This window comes from Ammospiza nelsoni, chromosome 8 (genome assembly GCF_027579445.1).
Source record: "Ammospiza nelsoni isolate bAmmNel1 chromosome 8, bAmmNel1.pri, whole genome shotgun sequence".
Lineage (NCBI taxonomy): Eukaryota > Metazoa > Chordata > Aves > Passeriformes > Passerellidae > Ammospiza > Ammospiza nelsoni.
This window is the reverse complement of record NC_080640.1, coordinates 14,969,221-14,992,800: the sequence shown is the minus strand read 5'-3', so window position 1 is coordinate 14,992,800 and position 23,580 is coordinate 14,969,221. Positions and strand designations below refer to the sequence as shown.

The 23,580-nt window shown below is 35.2% G+C and overlaps 1 protein-coding gene across 2 annotated transcripts in view; it reads right to left on the bottom strand.

Annotated features, from left to right (window-relative positions):
- Positions 1-23,580, bottom strand: part of KNDC1 (kinase non-catalytic C-lobe domain containing 1) — a 56,799-nt gene that overhangs the window by 13,415 nt on the left and 19,804 nt on the right. For both annotated transcript variants that reach the window (XM_059477107.1, XM_059477108.1), the window contains exons 4-16: positions 20,814-20,960; positions 18,629-18,746; positions 17,255-18,276; positions 9,783-9,897; positions 7,096-7,167; positions 6,932-6,993; positions 4,585-4,743; positions 4,176-4,253; positions 3,472-3,562; positions 3,134-3,296; positions 2,189-3,033; positions 1,939-2,083; positions 328-419 (exon numbers count right to left, since the gene is read on the bottom strand). In XM_059477107.1, coding sequence (XP_059333090.1) covers positions 328-419; positions 1,939-2,083; positions 2,189-3,033; positions 3,134-3,296; positions 3,472-3,562; positions 4,176-4,253; positions 4,585-4,743; positions 6,932-6,993; positions 7,096-7,167; positions 9,783-9,897; positions 17,255-18,276; positions 18,629-18,746; positions 20,814-20,960 — 3,109 coding nt within the window. The remainder of the gene's footprint in view (positions 1-327; positions 420-1,938; positions 2,084-2,188; positions 3,034-3,133; positions 3,297-3,471; positions 3,563-4,175; positions 4,254-4,584; positions 4,744-6,931; positions 6,994-7,095; positions 7,168-9,782; positions 9,898-17,254; positions 18,277-18,628; positions 18,747-20,813; positions 20,961-23,580) is intronic.

Here is a 23,580-nt window from a genome sequence, read left to right as displayed (position 1 = left end):
CACTCATATAGTAGACACTAAAATATCTACTCAAACACAAGAAAACCACACGCAGCAGTTGCCATCCTTAGGGTTTTCAACAGAGACATCTGTTTAAATGAAAGTAAGTTAATGACATCCCACAAAATAACACTGGGTCATATGTAAGCTTTATATAAAAGACACTTATGTCCTTAAGGCATTGATAATGTTCAGATTCAGTGAAAATGTCAGTAACTGTCATAGCAGAGTGCTTTCCTGAGGACACAAGCAAAGTGTCTCAAAGCTTCTGACACTGATAGATTCCCAGCACTCACAAAGATCTAGAAACATGAAGTCCCTTCTCACCCTCTGTCTGATCACTGCTTGCCAAACAGCTTTCAGATTTCTTCACATCTTGGAACATATTGTTGCATTTTGCTTCATCTGCCTCAGTTATGCTGAAAATACAAGGAGACTAGGAAAAATTAATATTTCCTATACTTTTATATTTACATCAGTAAAATAAGATCTTACAAGTGACTCTATCATGCACATAAAAAGTTTCATAGCATTTATCTAATTCCTAAAGTTTTCATGTTCAGCTGCAGTTGTTATTTTATGAGAAAAAAAAAAAGTTCAAATGGCTATTCAAGCACAGTAAGATAGAGATTTTCCTGTACAGCATTTGGCAAAACTTCAACAGAAGGATCAGAGCACACACAGACAGAAGGCATAACTACAGGCTGCAAGTAGTGGGTTTTTCACTCAGGATTCAACCTCTGGATAAAACTGACTAAGTCATCCCTAGTTAGAATCATAATCTTAAATCAAAGAAAGCTAACACTGAAAAACTGCTGTAGTATTTGTCAAACTAATGTTCAGCAAGCAGTGTCTGAGAGATATTTTAAGACAGGCCCTGCATGTGATGTGAAAGCTAGACCTGCATTTTTCTCTGGATAATAAATTATGATCTCTCACTGTCAAAAGCCACTTTGTAACAACAGTTCATATACAGGATAACCCTCCATATATCTCAGTAATTCAGCTGCAACAGCTCAGGTGTCTCCTACCATATCTGAACTTTGGGGAACTAAGGGCCTAACTTCCAACCAATTTTCAATATCTCCTTAAAAATCCCAACTGAAATGGGAAGTAGGCCAGTATACCAAGGTTGGGTATTTGGAGGTCATAATCTATTATCCCTGAAATTTGCTGTAAGGATTACACATCTTTCAACAATGAAGTTTTTCTAAACTGTATCTACTAAGTTTCTTTGTCAAAACTTGAAATTTCTAGTTCCAAAAACCCCCAAATTAACTTTGACATAAATTGGTTACATTTTTTAACAGTCTTCAGCAAGACACTTTTACAAAACTGTGCTACATTTGGAGGCTGCAGTAAAACAAGAATTTAAAATTCTTTTTCAGGTAGATACATATGTCATTGAAAATTAAATAAGACTAATAAGAAATAAATTTAGTTGGTTTCTGTCACTTAACAGGCTACTTTTAAAACACTGAGTCAAATTAAACCAGTTAAACAAAATATTTCTAGCAAAGCTAAATTAATTTCCTCTTTCTTGGGTGTGATTAGAACACATGATGTATACAGAACTAATACCAAACAGAATAAACAAACTGAACAGTAAGAACAATATACTTCTGATTAAACAGTCTCCTTCTAACAGGACTATGAAGCTCTCCATCAATGGTTATAATTGATCAGAATTGGGTTTCCATGACTCAGATATCCTAAGATGGAGTTACAGAAAAGAAGGAGAAACTATTTTTGACTGAACCATTAGGCATTATTTGCCATGGAGAAAGCTTTGAAAACCCTCAAACTGTGAAATGAACAGTTTGCAGGAGATCAGCACACACACCTGAAGAAAAAACGTATATTCTTTCCTGCTTCTATGAAGTAGGGATAAAAGCATTAAATTCAAATGTAAGCAGGTCAAAGTTGAAGAACACCTACCATAAATGTGAAGATCTTCCTCCATTTACTACCTGATAGAGATTCTCGAGTAACTTTTCATCCCAGTAGAGGTCACAAAACTTCTCACAAATTCTATCAGAGAACATACCAAACTTAATTTCCTTTAAGTTTAAAATGAAGTTACCTTGTTTAAAATAAAAAGAACAGAAACAAACAAAAGAGGAAAAAAAATTAATAGCAATATTCTTACAAATCAATGATAATAACATACAGAAGAAAATGCACATACCCATATCAAAAACTTCAGCTCCATTCTCTAAATAACCATCAAATGCAAACTCCTCTTGTATAAGATGAATCACTTCCTGGAGTAAAGTGTCATTTGTTGTGTTCTGATGGGGCAGGACTTCATCATCAAAGAAATTACAGCTGTCTTTACTCACTGAAGTACATGATGTGTCTTCTTGTTCAGTGAAAAAACTGTCTATGCTGGTAGCACACTCAGTTTCTTGGCAGCTGGTTTGAGTAACTGGGCTGCTTTTATCAAAGTGGTTCTCTGTATTAGCAGTCTCATGACTTTGCACATTGCAAAGGGAGGCATCATTTTCTGCTTGCATGCTCATTTTATAACTTGCAATAGTACTTGAAAGTAGCACTGGCAAACTGTGATAGCAATCATAAGCAATTCTTGAGCGAAGAGGCTTATTTGGTATTTGCTCCGATACAGCCAAATGTACTGGGACAAATGTCAGAACTCTTTTCTCTGAGTCCTGTTTGAGAATGATGTTATTTATGTGAAGAAAATTAGGAGATGTAGGAAAAGCTGAAGAGCTGGAGGGATCTTCAGATAAAAAGCTCTTTTCTTGTAGAGCATGTGAGGAATCAGATGGTGATGGTAATGTAACTGTCGAAGCAAACATATTGCCTGAGTTTTGCTCTTCTGAAGACATCTGGAATGAGTGGCTTGGAACTTGTAAGTCACACTCAGGTGTTTCAGGAACAGTTTCAACTACACCTGTATCCTCAATATCACAGCTTTTGGAGTCTTCTACATACCCTGATTTGTTGTTGTTCATATGTTTTTCTTTCCTTGTCTCTTTCTTGAATTGGTCAGAAACTGGTGTTGGAACATCTCTGAAAAAAAAAAACAAACAAAGAATTTTTAAAGGAAAATTCAAATAGATTTAGCAATGACATTTAATCTTTAACTTATTCTGTTTTAGAATATACTAACTTTGTTGCATTTGCATCTTGTTGCAAAATAATAGGCTTAAAGTGAGTTGCAGGAGAAGTGAACGCAACAGGTAATGTTGCTTTCTCACAATTTAGTGAAATCTGGCATGGTACTGGTCCTTTAACTGCCACAAGTTTACTTTCACTGGTAAAAGGCACAAATCCTAAAAGCAAAAACACAGAAAGATGATCAATATGTAAAATATAAATGTAAAGTAAGTAACAATTAATTTACATAGAAAAACAATTGCATATTGGACTGAGAAAATCTTACATGAAGAACTGAACTAGAGAGCATTAAACCAGAGTAAACATGTCAGAGCCTGCCTGACTGCTTACCTGGACTTGACTCTGAAGGATCCATTTCATGTTTATCATTTTTAAATTCAAAAGTGACGTGATTTTGAGACAAGACTTCTTCCTCAACAGCCTAACAATAAACATTGAAGCACAAATTGATGTTATTAGCATTTTCTTTTTTCAAATTCTGCTCAGCACATTATTTAAAAAAACCCCAATCCTCATATACACCTTAAATATTGCAACAACCTAGTCATGCCAGGTCTAAGGACATACAGAAGTCTAAGGACAAGTAAAACTGTTTAGAAATCTTGACAACTTGGTACTCAAAGTTTTGAATAAACTCAGTTCCATGGATTGACTGAATCTTGTATGCATTATAGAAACATATTTGAAACACAAACAGAACCCAACAATTATATATTAATTTCTTCTGTGGGGTGGTAAATAAAAAGAGAGATTATGACATTAGTTACTTGTTCTTCATCCATATAGACTGTGGAGTCAGAGCATCACAATCTGTGGAGGAATCACTCTAATAACAAGAACTAGGAAAAGGCAATACTTACAAACTACTTGAAAATACATTAAAAGAAAACCCAAACCAAAACAACCAAAAAAATCACACCAACAAAACCAAACCCAAAATCTAGCTACACTTGCAGGCAACAAAATCTTACTGGAATATATTTACAGAATTAATTGAAAAAACATATAAAATTAAAGAAAGGTGGCACTCTTACCTTAAAGATGGGTTTACCCAATAATGTCAAAATACTTTTGCTGTTTACACCTTGTTCAAGTAAATAATGATTGCATGTCTAAAAAAAAAAAATTGTAATTTTCAGTCAGTAAATAAGTTTTCAATCAAGTGAGGTATTCTTGGACAAGGACAAAGTCAAGATAAATAGTCAATTAGAAGTAATCTAAATTTAGGAAGTCTTATGAAGCTTCTCCAAGTCCAAGTACCTTGATAATTTCAATATAAATTAAAACACGCCCCTCTGTGTCCCTAAGGAGGTAACTTTAAAAACAAAACCCAAAGTGACTGGTTATGATTTAATTAGATATCAGTATATTACAAGTATTAAGCTGTTATTTTGATTTTAAAAATACTAAAATGAGACTTGAGACACAACTAAATCTAGTAACCTTAATTGCAGCAGTTAGAGAAGGCCTTTCTTCAGGGTTTTTTCTTGCCATCTCCAGAAGCAGTTTTTTAAATTTTCTTGGCAATACTACTTTGTGACTCAGTGGAACACTGTATTTTGCCGCCATCCACAGAACTGCAGCAACACCATAAACACAGACCTATTGGTATAACGTAAGAGACAAGAAAGATTTGAACAGACTAAAAAAAGCCTCCACTTCAAAAACAATTCCAGAAAATTATCCAAACATTTCCCCTATTTCCTGCCAAAAAGAAAAAAACTTACTAGAGTTTTTAAAGTACAGATTACATTTGGCTTTTGAGGGTGCTGATGAAAATCCCAGCCCACTTTAAATTCTAGTTGTTATTCATGCAGGGCCAAAAAACAGCAGCTATTTTTCTACTGTTGGAGTAACAGACATTAATTGTCTTATTCTTTACCTAAGAAAAATGTATTTTAGAACCATTTTGAAGAATTCCTTTCTCATGTAAAAAGATTGCTGCAAGCTTCAGAGTTCTACCATAAAATGTGGCCAGCTGCAATTTACTTAAAAAAGGTCATGATAATTCAGCAAGTAAGTGGCACACAGTAATTACACACTAGCTAGCACAAGTCATATTTTATAGAGAAGATTACACCTGTCAGAAGAATGAGGCACAGCATATTTATTTTAGCAATTATTGTGCTACCTGCAGCTAGACCAATTGAAGTTGCTCCAACGAGGGACCTTGAAAAGGACTTGGTCTTTACCAGCTTTCTTGTTTTGTTTGAAAAATTACAATTTTCAGAGTCAGATTTAGTCCACTTAATGCTTAGTTTCCATATGTTAGCATGTACTACAAATGCAATTTTAAGAAATTTAAAGTACCGCACTATACATTGCCTCTGAAAGATATTACAAAAGCTGAATGGACAGAACCATAAGCACAATAGAAAACAATGTGTTCTCATTAAACAATGTTTTCTGGCACCTTTTTGAGCAAAGTGAACAGCAATGAACAAAACATAACAAGTAAGTTCATTATAGACAAAATAGTTCAATTTTTTTTATTAGCTCCATTTGAACCATTGAACAAAAGCTACTAATAGGTACAAAACCACCTGGAATGGAGAAAGCAACTCAATCAAAACAAAAATAATTTTCTTCCCCTTAGGTTTAGAACTCTAAGATTACCCTAAATTTATTTAGGAAAGACATGCCATCCAAGCCATCAGAACCTTTAAAGAAAGTTATTTTTACTGTTATTGTGACTGACACTACACAGATTCATTCCCATAGCATAAATTGAACTGAATGTTTATAACTAGAAAGTTATACAGCCATCAGGAAAAAGGCAAAAAACCCCATCAGCTTATTCTATATGTAATAGAATAATTGTTGTAGAAAAGCAAGGAAACAGATTACTTTCGATATTCTAAAGCAAACAAGTCACAAAGACTTCAGGATTATTAATTTCTACTGTCTGGTGAAACTGCTGTATTATATTTCAGGGTTAGTTTAAGCTTCTGAAGCCTTTGAAAAACCTGCACATTGGATCAAAGCAGTTTCAGAAATCTGGGAAAGATATAAAAATATTTTCTAGTTACAGATAGTTTTACAGAAAATTGAATGTTTTTAGTAGATTTTTATGAGCTTTTATTTTCTGATTCATGATTACTATGCCTAGTTCCAAAGAACTCATGTGATACAAGGCACATATCAATTAACCTTTTTTCTTGCTACAAAACAGAAAGGTACTGTAAATTCTGTTCCCCTGATTTTTAAGATCAATGTGGTACAGTTTGCAATTCAAAAGTAGTTGCAGTGGAGACACATTCACCTGCTATTTGACATTTTTATTATCTTTGTTCTAAAAGCTCCTTATGGTATTTATCTATAGGGAAAAGCTCTAAAAAAACTATATTGAAAAAGACATCATTCATAATGTTTCCAAAGTAAAAACATACTGATAATGATATTTTTATCCAGTCTTCTAAGTGTGAATAATGCTTGGGCTTTTGCCCAGATAGTCTAAGTTAATGATCTTACTGTGACCTTCAGAATGTGAAAAAATGACTTAAAAGACTTTAGCAGTCTGTTTTACTGCTAAAAAACTGAAAATAATTAAGTCTTATGGAAAACCATCAAAGAGAAGATTTTTGGCAGTTACTCCAAGAATCCTGGAAGGAAAAATTTTAGAAGCAACTGATTTCATGAGAGATCAATATATCAAAAAAAGCCTCACAGAAAACATTGGGAGAAATATTAACACAATCTTAGAAGAGTTTAGCTTTCTTCTCCAGCTAGCAGAGGGATAAAACCGTCCTTTGATAAAGTACAAAGCAATCTACATAACCTACCACATTACCTTCTCAGTATCCACATCCTCTTCTTCAATTTCAGGAGCTAAATAAAATACACCACAAGATTCTAAATGAGAAAAGAAATCAGAAACAAAAGGTAAGATGCTTGCTTTCTTCTCCACTTCCCCTGAAAAGAAATAAAAGCTGAACTTGCCATCTCTTATTTTACCTCCAGCTTTTGGAGCAGCAAAGAGGATCCTTCCATGGCAGTCAATCAGCACAGAGTCCAAACATAAGACCACTGCAAAAAAACCCAAAAAACCACAAAAGGGCAAGGCATAATAAGTATCTGTTCTTGTAGCTATTTAGCACTAAAAAAAGTAAATAATTGTATCAAAGAATTTACAGTGTCAGAAATTACCCTAAAATAAATGATGCTTTAAATAACATTTATGCTAAAACAGACATAAGCCAATAAAAAGACAAAAGAGACAATAGCTGTGTAATTGCCCAAGGCAATTTCTGCAGAACAAAGACAAGAAGTGGAAAAAAACCTGGAAATTTTTTCTCTTTATACCCAGCATTGAAAAGGAAGGACAAGGAAGAAACAAAACCAAACAAAAATATAAATACAATAGGAAGATATACTCTAGACTTCTCACAAGGTACCAATAAAAGATAGTCAATTTATCTAAGAATTTAAGTCTCCTCTTCTCCTCCTTCAACCCCACAAAAATAGAGGATCACCATCTAGAGAAAGCTGACACACAAGTGGCCAGATCCAAAACTCCTCTAGGTGCAACAGGATATAACGTCCAGTTTTTCACAAATAGTTATAATCACACTTTCTCAGTGAAGAAATGTTACATAGGCCAATATTTGCAAGGTCATGAAATTTTCCATTGTTAAAAAAGAAATAATGGACTACTAAAACTATTTTAAATTATCTGAGGTCTTCAGGAACTTAACATTAAGAGAAGGAGATAATTTCCTATAAATTTGGTGTTGAAAATCTTGTGACAAAACTGTGACTACCTGTTTGCTAACTTCAAAGGACATTTTAATTAAACATGTTTTAATATATTAAGCCAACTAGACAGTAAGTAGTTCTCTTGCAGACCAACTGTAGTCCTCTATTTCTAGACTAACATCTAATGAACCGTTTTCTTATTAAAAACAAAATACTGGAAGAATAGATTCTTAAATTGAATAAGAGATTAAAACATTAAATGTATTAATTATGAAATAAAATATTAAAGATGTCTAAGAGACACACAAATCTTAATTTATTAATAATTAATTGAAGTGGTCTAAGAGGAAAAAAACGAAAGTAAGAAAAAAGGCAGTAACACTTTTCCTTTTTTTGGTTATCTGTACAAACCACATCTAAAATTAAATTATTCACCATGCTTAACATAAAGGCTTGTCTACTACTTTCAATAATATTTAAGTTGGACCTGAAGTATATGTCTTGAAAAGCAAAGCTTTCCCAAATGAGAACCTTTGCTGGTTCTCTCTGCAGAGGCAGCTTCATGCTCACTTGTCTTTGTTTGTCAGCAGTAAATGCCCCTGGCCCTGCTCACACAAACCAGATCTCAGCTTGTTCAGTACAACATAAGAATCCTCACCTGGGCTCCCTGAATCACCCATGAGCAACATGTAAGCAACATCCTCTGATAAGAGGAGAGGAATTAAGTCCCAATGGAGGTTACAAACAACTTCTGTACCGGAGTTGAATTAACAAATATGTGAAGAAGAGGCTAGCTTTGGGATATGTTTTCTTAGCCAGGTAATTCCTGCTTAGGATAATGAAAAAAGTGTAATCAAGGAAGGATCTGGAGAAAAAGGCTGTCTATGTGAATAAATAAAAAATAATCCAGATTCATATATTTAACCATGGCTCATCAGCCACCAGTCGCACTACTATTGTCAAGACAAAGGATTTTTTCACAAGATGTATTCAAAATATGTATCAGCTTCACCTTTAGTAAGTATTATTCAAAAGGAACTTTGAGAGAACTTTATGCATTTTTAAGAGAGCAGTAACAAAGGCTGGCTAAGCATATTACATTAGAATCTCAGCCATTATGTGCAGTTATCTGAAACCTTCAGAAACATAAGGAACATGCTATGAGGCTGAAATAATCCTTCTGTACAAGGTATATTAAATACTTAGTTTTATGGGTTACACTTCTTAAAGTGTTCAGAATCTTCATTTATGGCTTATTTCCTTTTGAGCAGTTTTATATAATAGAAATAAAATAACTGAAGCTGAAATCCAAAGAGATGCAGTAAGTTTTCTGTACATTACTATCCTGTTGTTTATATTCACTTAAAGGCTTCAAACTCATCCCTGCCCATACTCTCAAAAGCAAGTTTTTTTAAATTAAGGAAAAGAAAGGGTGGTGGTGGTGGTGGAAACCTCTGCTCTGTTTATCAGAACTGCTATAGGTTTATCATTAGTATAAACTAAACCACCATTCAGAATGTCCATGGTAATCTAAGATGGTCTTCTGACTTGTACACAACATATTCTAATTTTGTCAAAGGACAGTTCCCTCTTCCTCTCTCAGAAGTTTATTTCTGATAATTTGCCCATAAATTGAAGCATAGGGGATGTGGAAGGACTAATTCCATGACAAGATCCTGGGTACTTTAAAATGACAAAGCCCTGTACTGTAGAAAATAGGTCAGGAATTATTTGTCACAAAGAAATCAACACCTATATATGAGACATTCACCTATATATGGAAAACAACTCCAAATTGAGTTTTGTCACAATTTAAGGGAATCAAAATAGAAATATCTGCACACAAAATGAAAGTCATCATCCTTTCAATCAACAGAATAAAGGAAATATTAATACAGTTAACATAAACAACTAGGCAAAATACTTCATGATAATTAAGACTATACCTGGATAATCTATGCAAGTCTGCAGAGTACATAAACACTCATGACATAATGCCCAGAGTTCATAATCTTTCAGAGGCCTACCATACCAGGACAACAGGAGTTTTAGAGAGATCCACTGAAAAAAAAACAGTGAGGATGCAGAAAGTTATAAAAATTATTACAAATTAAAAATATTTACTAATGCAATAGAAAAGTAAATCCTAATATAAAAATCTCAACTTAAAAAGTAACAAGAAAATGTATTTATTGCACTTATCAGTAATGAATTAATACTATTTATTAAAAAAGCATGGCACAGTCAGCTAACTGTATAAATTAATTAATTGTTTCTTAATTCCTCCAGGAAATGTGAGCTGTCTGGAAGGTTTTTTTTACCATACTAAGAAAAGACTCTTAGAATGTCCTTTGTGTAATAGACATATTTTATGATGAAACATAATTGCATAATTATAGGGACAACATCTAGACTGAAAAACATAAAAACTCAAATGATTGCCATCAACAAAACAGTCCCACATTCAAAACCTGATTTACCCTGACAGTTGCATTACATGTCTTACCTTAAAGATTTCATCAACATCTCTTGTTCTTCTGTGAAAGACGTTAACAATATTGACAGAATTAATGACAGGTTTATTCAAAATCCCAGCACGTTGTTTTGCTTTTAATCACTGGCTGCTCAATTTGTAGTAACAGCGTTTGTTTTCCTGACTACCAATTTAGGTTTTGATATCTGGCATATCTTGATGTGACAAAGATACTGCTCCATGGAAACTTACTGTTCTTCAGAGACACACTTTACATTTTGTGATTTTTTTTCTTTTTGGGGGGTGGTGTGTGTTTGTGTGAATCTAAGAATCGGAGATTTATAGTAGGGCACACACACCTTCCTGATCAAATTGGGCTAATGGAAAAGCTCATCTCTAGTAGAGGCTCTTGACATCAGCTGCACTTCATGATCTCCGTTCACCTACCGAAGGAACACTAAAAAGTTCATTGTAGGCAGAAGCTCCTGAGTGAGAGCAGACCCAAAGAACTCTTTTTTAAAAGAGCACAGCACATTTTCTCTTACATAAGCAGTCCTGAATGAGTCAATTTCAGGCCATGTTAGGGAAAAGAATTACCACAAGAAATTCAGGATTAACTCTGGAAAAAAACCCATTTCACCCTCAAAAAACCCCCCAAAGAAACAAAAATCAATCAAATAAAAAATGAACCAAACCAACCTAAAAAAACCCTAAACAAAAAAATTGAAGCACAGGAGACAAACAAAAAAATCTTCTGAACTGTTGCTTTTACAGACAGCTTTCTATCCCAATCAGTATTTGCAAAAACTGCATTGCCTAAAGGTCTTTCCCACATACAACTGCACTACATCATTAACTTTGACAAATCATCCTCTGCACTGTCATTTACTAAAGTAAATTTTTCATCCTTTTACTGAGATGCTCTTTGGATTTTATCATGAGATACGTAATGAGCTGACAATTGCATTGAATTTCATAAAGCTCAACAAACAGAAATAGCCTAAGTGCAATCCATGGAGAAAAGAAGGACATTAATTTCTGTAGCTGAAACTTTGCTAATAATTTGAACCAGAAGATCTTCTCAAAGAACACAATACTTTAGGCTCATATTGTTTAAATATTCTTTGAAGGTGAATCAGATAAACTACATTTTTTAAAACAAAATATGTCAGGAAACACACCTTTTGATTTATTGAAAATGTTTCATATTCTGCCTCCCTCCAACAGATAAAAATGAACTGGGTGCTATTCTTCTATCCTATATTGGCAAAAATTATTAACTTCAGCATAGACAGATTTGAAGCCAGGTGATAAGATTCAGTTTCATTCTCCAATTTTGCTATCACCAGCACCCTGGAGTGCAAAATTCTTTCATCCATGTGCTCTTTTCCTGTATCTAGAAAAGTAAGCTCTTGAACAGTTCGATAAAAAAGCCATCAATCACACAGCAGGAAGGAAAAGGACAGATAATCAAAAGAATGAATCAGTCTAGAAAGCATATAGGATAGAGCTTCATACTGTTGATAGATTCCTATCCCTGAGCAGCAGTGCTTCCCCCTCCAGAGCACTGTGGTTCTCATGTGCCTCAAGTGTCTTTGCTCACAGGCACTTCACAAAGAAAGGAGCACCCAAATCTTCAAATTAACCCTGCACGGCTGACATGAGTGAAGAGAAACCATAAGAGAAATTTCAGACTGACTAAAACATTAAGAAGGCTTTGGGATTTAGGAATTTTCTTCTAGTAAGTACACACAAGTGCCACATGTTTCTCTGTAAGAGAATCCCTCCTCTTGAAGTTTATGTCTTTAGAGGCTCTAAAAGCTGCAGCAAAGAAAGATGGACTTCCTTTACTGTATATACAAATCACCTTTCACTTCAGGAGAAGGTGATGAATGGCTAGCCAGGGAAAGAAGAATCTCTCAGTGAACTGGAGACTGAAGTTTGTTGTACTGCAGAAAGCTGCAAAGTATTTCTCATCACCTCTGGGATATCCAAACTCTTTAGTGTGAGAAAGAAATGACAGAAAGAAATTCAGGCGTGGCAGCAGAGTAGGAATAAATCCTAAGAGCAGCAGCAAAAGTTTATGATAAGACAGAAGTGTCAATGATAGATTAGAAAACAGAGAATGAAGAGACACCAGAAAAACTCTATTTTGGAAGAAAAAGGTATGTAGGGAAAGCAAATCTTAGCAGAAATGGGAATTACTGCCATCTGTGGCATAGCCAAAACAAACTGAGTCAGGAAAAAGAAGGATGGAGTCTGGTTACAGTCTGGTGAACTTTATTTAAATGTATATAGTCATTGTTTCTCTGGCAACCATTCTAAAGAAATAAGAAACCTCAAATATAATATTGTTAGCTGGTATTTGTGTGCTAGTTGGTTTTCTGCCATGCTAATAAATACCTGCACTGCTATTGTCTCTTACTGTAATTCACTTCTCTCCTCACCTTGACCATATCAATTTTATTCCTGAAAGAAACACCTGAGAAGGCCATTCTTCTAGTGTCCTAGAATTATTCCAAATTCCCACCTTCCTCCAACAGAAAGAGAAATATGGAAGACTTCAGATGAAAACTGAGGGTTCAGACCTGCTGGGGACTTCTAACACCTTGCAGAAGTTACCCCATGTACTGAAGGTACCTGACAAGACATGTTTCATCACATATTTGCATTTGAGGTGAAAAATGCATGCAGTCTGGTTCAAACAGTTTTCAAAGGAAAAAGAATATACTTCTCAGCCTATGGTTATGAGGCAACTTTTATTTAAGCCTCAATCCTTAAACAAAGGTAAATCAAAGGTATTTAATGCAATGCTCCTGGTACCTCACCCTCTGAGGTATTTTAACACGATGCACGTTCTAACTCTCCTGAACCTTGTTTTAGTAAACATGTAAGTGTACAGCTCCTTAATTAGGCATGTCTCAGGTGTGGCTGTTTTGGTTTTTAACATGCAAGTCTCTGATTCATAGCTATTACTATTTCCTAAAACTTAAAAATAAAATCCCCACACAAACACCAAGAAAAAAAAAAATCTGAAGTACTGGAAAATGTATGATTAAATGCTTTTAGTCAAACCATGTGTAGCATACATTGTTACTTATCTACCAAGAAATTTTAGCAAAGCAAGCTCAAGACAACTCTTCAGCATTTATAAGTCCACTTCATTTAAACCATTAACATTATTTTAATAATGCTATTAAACATTAATGAATATATTATCATCAGTGTACCAAAGAGGAAACAAAATGATAATCAAATGTCTCTTTCCAAATTTTTAAAATGTTCTAAACCAGACCTTTTGATAATAGAAATTATATTGCCAATTTTTTAAAGTAAGAAAATGCTTTCACAGCATTGAAATTTTGTCAGAAAATATAAAAAAGCCAAATGAGCCATTATTGTCTATATCTACATCCTGGTGCCATTTTGGTTTATGCTCAAAGATTGTATTTTAAACCTTACTTGTTGGAAAATCGATTGTTTTTTTGCAGTGCTGCAAAGACTATTTAACAGATCTGCTTAATTGTTGGTACCAGAATTGTAACCCCCAAATTTAGAAAAGCATTCCAACTATGCAAACATAATCTATTTTATGAACATAATGCTAGCACATTTTAAATAGCCAAAGCAAGATTTTCATCATTCTTTTCTTAGCAAGTATTATTCTAGGAATTGACAACTTTTCTTTCCTTCATGTTATTTCCCCAGTGTTAAAGTGTCAGCCTCTAGCTACATGGCTTTTCACTTCTCTCATGCTTGACAGGGTATGAATGACCAACAGAAAACAAACTTGCATTTGCCAGGTTTTCATTAACCCTTCCCAAGTAAAGGCCATAGCATTTAAATCACAGAAAAACATTTAAAAGGATTAGAGATGAGACATACCTGATTGGAATGAAACTGGTTAGAGAAATAAAAGATCCCCACTCAAACTTGAAGTGAAAAATATTTATTTATGGCATGCAAAACTATAAAAATTACTAGGAAAACCCTCACAAGATACATTGCAGTAGCCAGACAAAAGCAAGCAAGTATTTTTAGTAATGCTTACTAGCAGTAAAGCACACAACAATAAGAAGCAGTGTTTGAGTATTAGAAAAATATTGTCCACTGGAGAAGTACTGACAGGCAAGAAAAACTGTCTGTTCTCCAGAGTAGACAAGGTTGATCTTCAACCGGATGGGGCTGGTATTGCACCTTCTCTAAACAACATGAAATATTGAAAGGAATGCTGGAGATGCCATTCTAAAAGCTCTACTTGCTGCCATCATGCCAATCTGTAATAGAGAACTCAGGAAAGAGCAGCACTGCAAATCCTCTGAGGTGTTTTCTATTTACCCCACAAGGCAGAAATCACATTAGCTGGGTCCTCGCACTTCTTGTGCTTTTACAGTAAGTGAACAAACTCAGACTCAGGCTTTCTTTAAAAAAAGGTATTTTGTAAAATTTTGGCTAATGGGAACTTGAGAAAGAGACAGCAATTGTATTTCTGTCACGTAAGGAATAGCGCAGTGTGACTTTTTTCAGTTGTCAGGAGGTAACACAGAGTCAAAAACTGCTATATTTTGGAAGCCTGAGGAATAAAATCGCTTTTCCCAAAGAAAAAAACAAGCTGAAAACATTAACCCACTGCATTTCTCTAAGAAGACTCACAAAAAAGTCTGCTATACAGTTCAACAACTACTAATGATGAATGACCCTCCTTCAGAAAACAAAGGACTACGAGGCTAGAAATTCAGCATTTCAGGAAGCCATTTCAGAAGCCTAGGTGTTAATATGCTTAAAGGTTTTTTTTTCCTCCCTAGAGCAGTTAAATAATCAAATAACATTTTATTATATTTGCATTTTTGTTTAAGACCAAAAAGATTTTTCTAAATAGCACATTTTTCTGTGGCAGTACCTGAACATTTGCTGGAATAATTTACTCAAAAAGAGAATGTAGAGCATGAGTCTATCAAGTATTTCTTCTATTGAAAAGACAGCTATAAACCTCTGATATAATAAAGAACCACTACCCTGATGTTTTCATTTCAGATGCTATGTAATACAACACTGCTTATTAGGGTACCTGGAATAAGAGTTACTGTTTCTAAGTCACAGTGACTGTCCTGTGAGTTCAGTGGGAGCAGGATAACATCACTGTTAATAAGAGCCTACTTGTTTGCAAGAATGAAATTCTGTTTAGGCTGAAAGGACACTTTATTTAAATTGATGATGAAATATTTGAAGAAAAAGAAGACTTTAGAAGAATGGCAGAATAAGATGAAAATATGTTTCGGTTTACTTTTCTGTGTGTCAGTCTCAAGTGCTGCTGCAAAAAAGCAAATAAGATTTGTTACAACTTTTAATTTCATGGAAGAATTTTGGAAAACTATAATTCAGGGGAAGATTATTTTCTTAAAACTGCCTTCATGCATACAGACTTAAACTTTTGCCCTGGTAATCTGGTAAGGACAGAATATTTTTCCTCCTTAAAAAAGAACCCCTATCACTACATTCAACTAATGTCCATAAGTGACGGCAGAAGTAGAAAAAAAAAAAGGATGCATGCACAATAAATGGACTATTTCTCAGAGTCTGAAGAGTGCACTTGCAGGGTTTAAAACCTAAATAAAGGATTCAATATGCATACAGTGAATAACCCCCTCAGAAGGCAAAACCATGCTATGTGGTACTTATCCACATTTATCATCCTCCTGAACTATGAATTTAATAAGCACACCTGCTGAGGGAGAAGAGACAGGAAAGGGAAAAAGGGACAGATTCTTGTATTTGCTCTAGTTTTTGAGCTATGATGAACCAAAGGCTCGTTTCACACCTGGCAATTCGAGGTTAGTGCTCCAAAGGAGGTGTTTGGGCAAGGTGAAAAGAGGGAGGGACAGAGACTGAATACAGCCCTAAGTGCCACTGTATGGGAGGGCTGGAAGATGGGCTGGTAGGCAAGAACAAGGCTGACTTGCCAGTAGACAAGCAAGGAAAAAGCCCAACATCTTCACCTAAGAATAATTTCTGGAAACAAAATGTGTGAAGTTTGTGCTGCTTGCTTTTATCCTGCTGTAACAAAGCTGGAGAAGGACAAACAACCCTGCAGTTTTAGCCAGCAGCTCTCCTACCACATGGATTGTTTACACCTCTGAGTATGGCACAAAAGAAAACCATCTAGTCAGAGACCAAACTTGTCCACCCTGAGATGCGCAATTTGAGCAGAGAAGAGACCATATTACAATTATCTATCAACAAACTCTGGTAGATTCTCCCTCTGTTATTTGGCTATTTATAAAGACTTAATGCATGAGACAACATACCCATCATATTGTGCACATATTTAAATTCTATAGTGAAACATACATAACAAACAGAGACAGCAATTTAAGAACACAGAACGAATATAGCATATGTACAATTTCCAAAAACTTAAATGTACACGGAAGATTAAAAAAAAAATGCAGACTCTATCCTCCTGAAGCTGATGGGATATTGCCATTGATTTCAGTGAGGTCAGGTTTACAGTCAGGAATTCTGCAATTTTCTTAAGCACCTGGGAGGCTCACTGCAAGGTAGTGAAATTTATGCATTGACAGGAACACAAAGAGTTAAAAACACATGTATGCTTTGGTTGTTCGCTTACAAATGCAATCAGCTATTAAGGAATGCTGCTCTAATACATGAGCAAGTAGACTCCATTTGTTAAAAAAACATAATTTAAAATGGAAGTTGATTCTGCAACAGCATAAATTTCACTGTAGCACTTTACTTTTTAATTTAGGAAGAAAAAGGGATCACCATGTTTCCAATATTAACTCTTAAAGTGTGCAGACTAGCAAAATGCCATTTTATGGGATGCTAAAGTGGACAAGGGGGAAAGAAATCACACAGTATTTAAGTCATCTCATCTCCACATAAGTGACTACAGCAACTATATAACGAAGACTTTATTTTTACTACCTGCTCATTACTTTTGATTTCTGAACCTCTGCCTCCACAAAGATTATCTTCATTATTGTTTGCACTCATCACACCGTTGCTTAATTCTGGTGGCCTAATTAGGTTTGATCCATGTCTGTTCCCACTGGGTTTTGTTGTTAATACTGAATCCATCTTGTTAAAATATGGTACATAATTCTCATTTGACCCTTGAAAAGTTTCAGAACAGTCTTCCAACACCATGTAGTTGTCTAGCATTTTTGCTCCAGCAATTGACTGGTTTGGGCCTTTTAGCATATCAGCTGATTTTAGCACTTCAGAGGTAGCACCAGAAGAGTCTTCTTTGTGACCAGAAGAAGAAAAACCTATCTTTTTACCATTGATAAGTGACATATGTTCTTCTAGATTCAAGCCAGACACTTGTGTGCATACACATGGTGCTTCTAAATGATGATCATCAACTTGGCGATTGTTTGATTCTGTTTCTGGTGGACTATTGACAGCAAATGAATTGAGATTTCCCTTTGAAAAAGCAACCTCATTATTATTGTCTAGAGGTAGTGACTCTTGTGTTACAAAGTGATTTTTCCTATCTAGTGGTCCACTGTTGGTTACAGAAGTAAAAAAGTTATTTGTATCTGCAAGTTCGAGTGGTAGCTTTGGAAAGGTTTTCATTTTTCTCAAAGAACCTTTCTTAAAAAGGCAATCTCTCTCCAGGTCAATAACACATGATTTTATATCCAAAGCAACACTAGCGAAACTGTCAGTATACACTGCGTGTTTGTCCTCTTCTTTGCTCTTTTCAGTTTGAGTTGCAAGTTGTGAATGTTGAGTTTTCTCATTATCCTGATCAATTTGCATTTCCTTTAAACCACTTTCTCTGCCAGTCACCATGGTAACTACAGAAGAGTTGTTATGACAGGCAGTAGTCACATCTTCCACTGCAGACGAATCACCTGCAATGTTGTTTCTCTCATTTGCATATAATTTAGATCCCAAACTCCTCTGACACATTCTTCCCTTCCACATGTTATCACAGACATCTAGATACAAAAACAGATGCATATATTAAATGTGTTTTAAACCTCCTAATCTCTCCTTGTAAATCTTTACATTACTTTTTCTGCTATTGCTGTTACATATCTTTAGTATGTTACACAAATTCTCAATTTCTGAACAAATCACTTTGAATCATAAGGGACACTTCAAACATATTATGTTAATTAAGAGTTGCGTGTCCCTGTTTCCCCATCACCAATCTACAAATATTTAACAATGATTTGTTGTAATCTAGACAGGAACGTATAACAGGAGATCACAAAAACACAGTCTTTGAAAAATCATTAGATATGTCAGGCAATCTGAAGTTTTGGACTAAATACATTTTACTGTTACCTTGAGAAGCACCAAAAGATTCAATTGAAAGAACTCTTCTTCCAACAGCAGACAAGCTTCGACAAATATTACTTGATGAAGCAATCTTCATTTTTTCTTCACATAATGACAAAATGCTCTGGAGAAAAAGAATGTTAAATACTTATTTAATAATGAATAGATTTGTGAATTTCAACTAATATGAATGATGTTAACTCCCACAGTACATCTGAATTTATATGATGCTACATTGGAGGTCTTTCTTCTCCAATTTTTTATACCGTTTCTATTCTTTATAATGTTTCTATTATGTGGTTGAATTAATTTCTTGTTTTTACCATGGGCTATTATGAAGTCATTTAATACAATTCAAGTTTTAGCCTACAGTTAGAACATCAAGAACAACTGATAAAAATTATCTTAAATGTTATCCTTTATGAATAACATAGTGAAAATGCAAAAAACTAGAGTGCTGATTACTTTTTTAAACAGCCAATGCTTCACTTGAATTCAGTGACACAGGCAGGATGATGAATGTTTTTATTACTGAAATTACATGAAAATTAAATGCTGAATCTTTTAAAAACTGAAAAATACAATTATCTAAAAAGCAATATTCCCAGTTAGAAAAAGCAATCATTATCAGATCACAAAAAGTAACCATACTTCATATCTCTAAATTGCAGCTTGGGCACCATTGATGGCATTAGCATTGGTCTCACACATAATTAACTACAGATTCACACATTTAAAAACCTGCCCCTTTGGGCAGAATGTAGGAGAGAGCTGCCTTACCAAATACATCCCACCATTTCCTCAGCAACTATTCCTAGATAAACACTGGTGAGACCTCATACAGCCCTCAGGAGATGCTCTCACTTCCCCATTCAGCAGCTCCCACCCAACTGCTCCTCTGCTGTTGTGCATGGAAGGAAAAAATTTACCCTGTTGGTTCACATATGGGGTTGAGGAAGGACAGAAAAAAGGGACACAGGTATCCAGCTGTGCTGAAGTCTAGCAAAATACCTAGAAAAGTCTAGGGGCTTTCCCTCCAAATAGCTCCCACAACTCTGTTCACCCAAGAAAGTGTCCAGTGGAAAAGAAACAGAAAGAACATACCCACAAAGTGACCAATTAGTTTTGGGATGATTTCAATAGTCAGCAACAGCTTTCAGGGTCTACAGACCACTCAGAAATGAGAGAGTGCTATACAATCCCTCCTCTGACAACTTAACAGTAAATGAATAGAAATAGAGCAGCTGACCAAGCAGGCTCCATATTAGGTATGGTCTCCTGCCTGGGCAGTCCTCAGTCAGGGAGCCAATATTTTTTACTTTCTAAAAATGAATCTGTTAATTCTTCTGTTGCAGCAATCTTTCTCCAAAGTATTGATCATAGGTGCTATACCATTTAGAATATACACTATCAGTTCAGGAAAATGAAACACCCATGACCTCCCCCCCCCCCCCCCGCCCCCCGCTTCCCCCAAAATGAAATTCTCATAGTCTGCAAAAACATTAAACTTCTGCACATTAATGTCAAATAACTCTATCAGGTAACCAACATTTAGAATGTAAATTCTTTGAAAACATCAGCATGAAAAATCCTATACAGCTTCAAATTCTTTCTAATGGCTAAAGGTAAAATAAGAGGCTAAATGGAATAAAATACAAAATTCAATAAAGATATCTGAGCCTTTATGTATTTACAGAAAAACTAGTTAGTAGTAATGCTTTGAACAACACTGCTTTGAACATGCCAAGGAACAGAGGCTTTCTGGGGCAGGGTCCCTACTTCCCCTTCTTAAATGCAATCCCATTATCACACAAATTTCACAATATAATGCCTGTGCTTTTATTTCTAATGACAATCTGTCTCTCTGCAAACCAAATACTAAATGGGAAAAAAACAGTTACTGAGAAAATTTAGATACATCAGTGTATTCACACAATCTTCTTAAAAATCCAAGCACTGTCAAACATCTCCATCTACTTTCAGGTTGTATATCCAGCAGAGTGGGAAAAAGGATGAATTTCTGTAGAGTCAGAGAAGACCTCAGCTTTCTTCCAAAACCCGAGCATACTGCTTATCAAGACAATCTTGATAATTACAGAGATTAATGAGATAAATAGAGGTAATGAGCACACATACAGAAGTATTAGTATCAACTTTTTTTAAAACAAAAAATGATGTAGGGCTGTTTTACCTCAATATCTGGCCTATTTTCAGGATTCTCCTCTTGCATTTGTTCTAGCAGAGTGTGCAGATCTTGTCCAAATTCTGATTCTGTCTCAGGTTCTACAATATACTCTATTGCTGCTTTCAGTGTTGCACCCAAAGAATAGATGTGTGCCTGCAAGAATTTTTAAAAAAGACATTAAATATGTTACCAATTCTTTCTGTCCTGCCACAAAAGCTTCAAGATCACACAAGCTTACACTATTTTCAAATTTAATGTAACAGTTTACTGGAAAGGTGGTTTAACTTAAACATGATGAACAAAACCAGCTTCAGACCTGCTTTGGGGGATATACTTGCTGCAAACAAAAGGAAATCTTGTGGGGTCCAATTAGAACTCTTTTTTCCCCTCATCAATAACCAGTATTACAAGGATTATACCAGGCTACAAATAAATACAAAACGGAGAACCCTGTGTTTGTATAAGTATTGTTTAAGTTAAAAGCATGCTAAAAAGTTTGATTGAAGGGAGATTGAAGTGGCATCCCTCTTAGCAGGGAAACAAAATATTTATTTGAAAAAAAACCTTTTCTCTATAGCAATATTTTATGAGTGCTATCAAGCATAAAGAAGCAAAGAAAATACAGCATAATAACACTTATCACTGAAGACACTTATGAAAGAGTTTTTAAAAATACTCCACGTTTTCCACCTCTGCTTCTCTCAAAGCCCACATCCTCATGATGGGTTAGGATTAGGTGAACCAGCAACTTTTTAAAATCTAGTGCTAATGCAGTAGATTTCCCACACAACACAGCTACATCCTAATTTTAAAGTATCTTGCTTCTTGGGGAAAAAACAAAAAAAGAAAAAATATTTTAAAATACTTTTTCAGATCTACTTAAGCAATGGTATTTTATCTGTGATGGCCTGTATTTTATATTCCATTAATATAACAGATTTATAAAATGTGTAAAATTTATAAGCAAATATAAGTGCAAGTTTGGATAAACATTTCAATGGTGATGCAGCATAGCCAGGAATTCAAATGTACTGAACACTGCCCTCTGAGGTTTACAGATACATACATAAGTAAAATAATGACTGCACTTGTACATTAAATTGGTTTTAATGGCTTTGCTACACATTTGACCATTTCTTATCTTAGAAAGAAGACTGACTTGAAGGTCAAAAGTAATTTATTTCCTCCACCCACCCCTAACTTTATCATTAAGGTGTGTTTTTGTCTCTAAATTGTATGAATTGTACTTTTTCCACAGGTATGCTTTTAGATTTACTTTTTAGTGAGGGAGGACACCTCCATGAAGGGACGTGTAACACCACCTATCAGGAAGAGCTGTGTATGTGAGACTGAACAATTCCCCTCTTCCCCTCTCCCCTCCATGCCCTCCCCAAACCAAGAACACATAAACCAGTGCTGGGTGCTGGCATTGATTCATGTTTGGGACACATCAAGATTAGGACAAGTGTCAGAAAAGCAGACTACATGCCATCTGATCTAGACAGAAAAGATATTTTTTTTTTTTCCCAACGCAATAATTTCAGTCTCAAGTTTTCCACTGTTATACAACTTCATCATTAAGCAGAAGAGCTAGCTGAAGAGTTTTGAGAATATCAGAGGAACTAAGACAGGAACTGTTATGATTTTTATTTTGATTTAGCAGAAGAATGAAGGCCATTCATATATTCCAAAAGTAAGGGTTACTTTTCCTCGGTCCCGCTCCCTGTGCCACTCAGTGGCAGCAGCCCTACTGAACCACACCCTTGACAGACCAGAAATGATTTTATTTTTTGGTAAGATGAAACAGACCACGTTGGTAAAAAGACACAAAACTATGAAGCCTGAGCAAATAGTCCACTAACAAGGTGATGGGAAAAAAACTGAAGACCTTTTTTTCCCCAGCACACTACAAGTGGCTCTGTTAAGGTACTTCCTTTCCTCTGACAGGCAGGAAAACTAGTTTTGCAGATGGCCATTTTAAGCACCATAGCTTGTAACTAATTTCTGTGTTAAAACATTTACAGGGAATGTGGACAACTTTTTCAACTTGAAACGTTCTTTCATGTAAAACCCTCTTTTACCTTTCCCCTCTTCTAGCTCCCCAAACACCACCACCATCAGCCCACAAGTAAAAGGGGAAAGAAAACCCAGCTATTTAATCAATTTCCCGAGCTGGCAGTAAACATGGGTAATATTTAAGGTAATCCGACATAACCTTGTGTCCTAGTGGAGCAATGAGAAAATGCATTTACCATCATCCACTAGGTGGGGCATCCCCCAAGTTAATGCATCAAAAAGCTTCTACCTAACTGCACAGCTGGGCTTAGGAAGAAAATTTCACTTCCTGGGAAAGAAGAGCAAGATGGGTATATGCAATAAATAAAGCAAATTCCTGAGTATAAAATACCTATTGCTTACTAGAAGTGACTGCTCTCAATGAAAACAATCTCACAAACAAGCTAAAAACTTTTCAGCCTGTTCTATGGAGAGCAACAAATACGAAAGGTCGGCAAAAAACTTTTCTTCTGAGACTGAATTGGCTGTTAGGAATTTTATTAAATAATTAAGAGGTCTTTTTTCCTTAATTTCTGAAAAAAACCCAAACAAAACCACTACCACAAAAAGAAACAAAACCAAAATCCAACAAAACACTCCCCCTCAAGAAAACCCCTCACACCCACTTGTTTTAAATGTAGATAAGGAGGAAAGCTGTTTGAATTATGAGCATTTTTCATTACAGGGTAATAATTTAATAGCTGATAAATAGCATGAC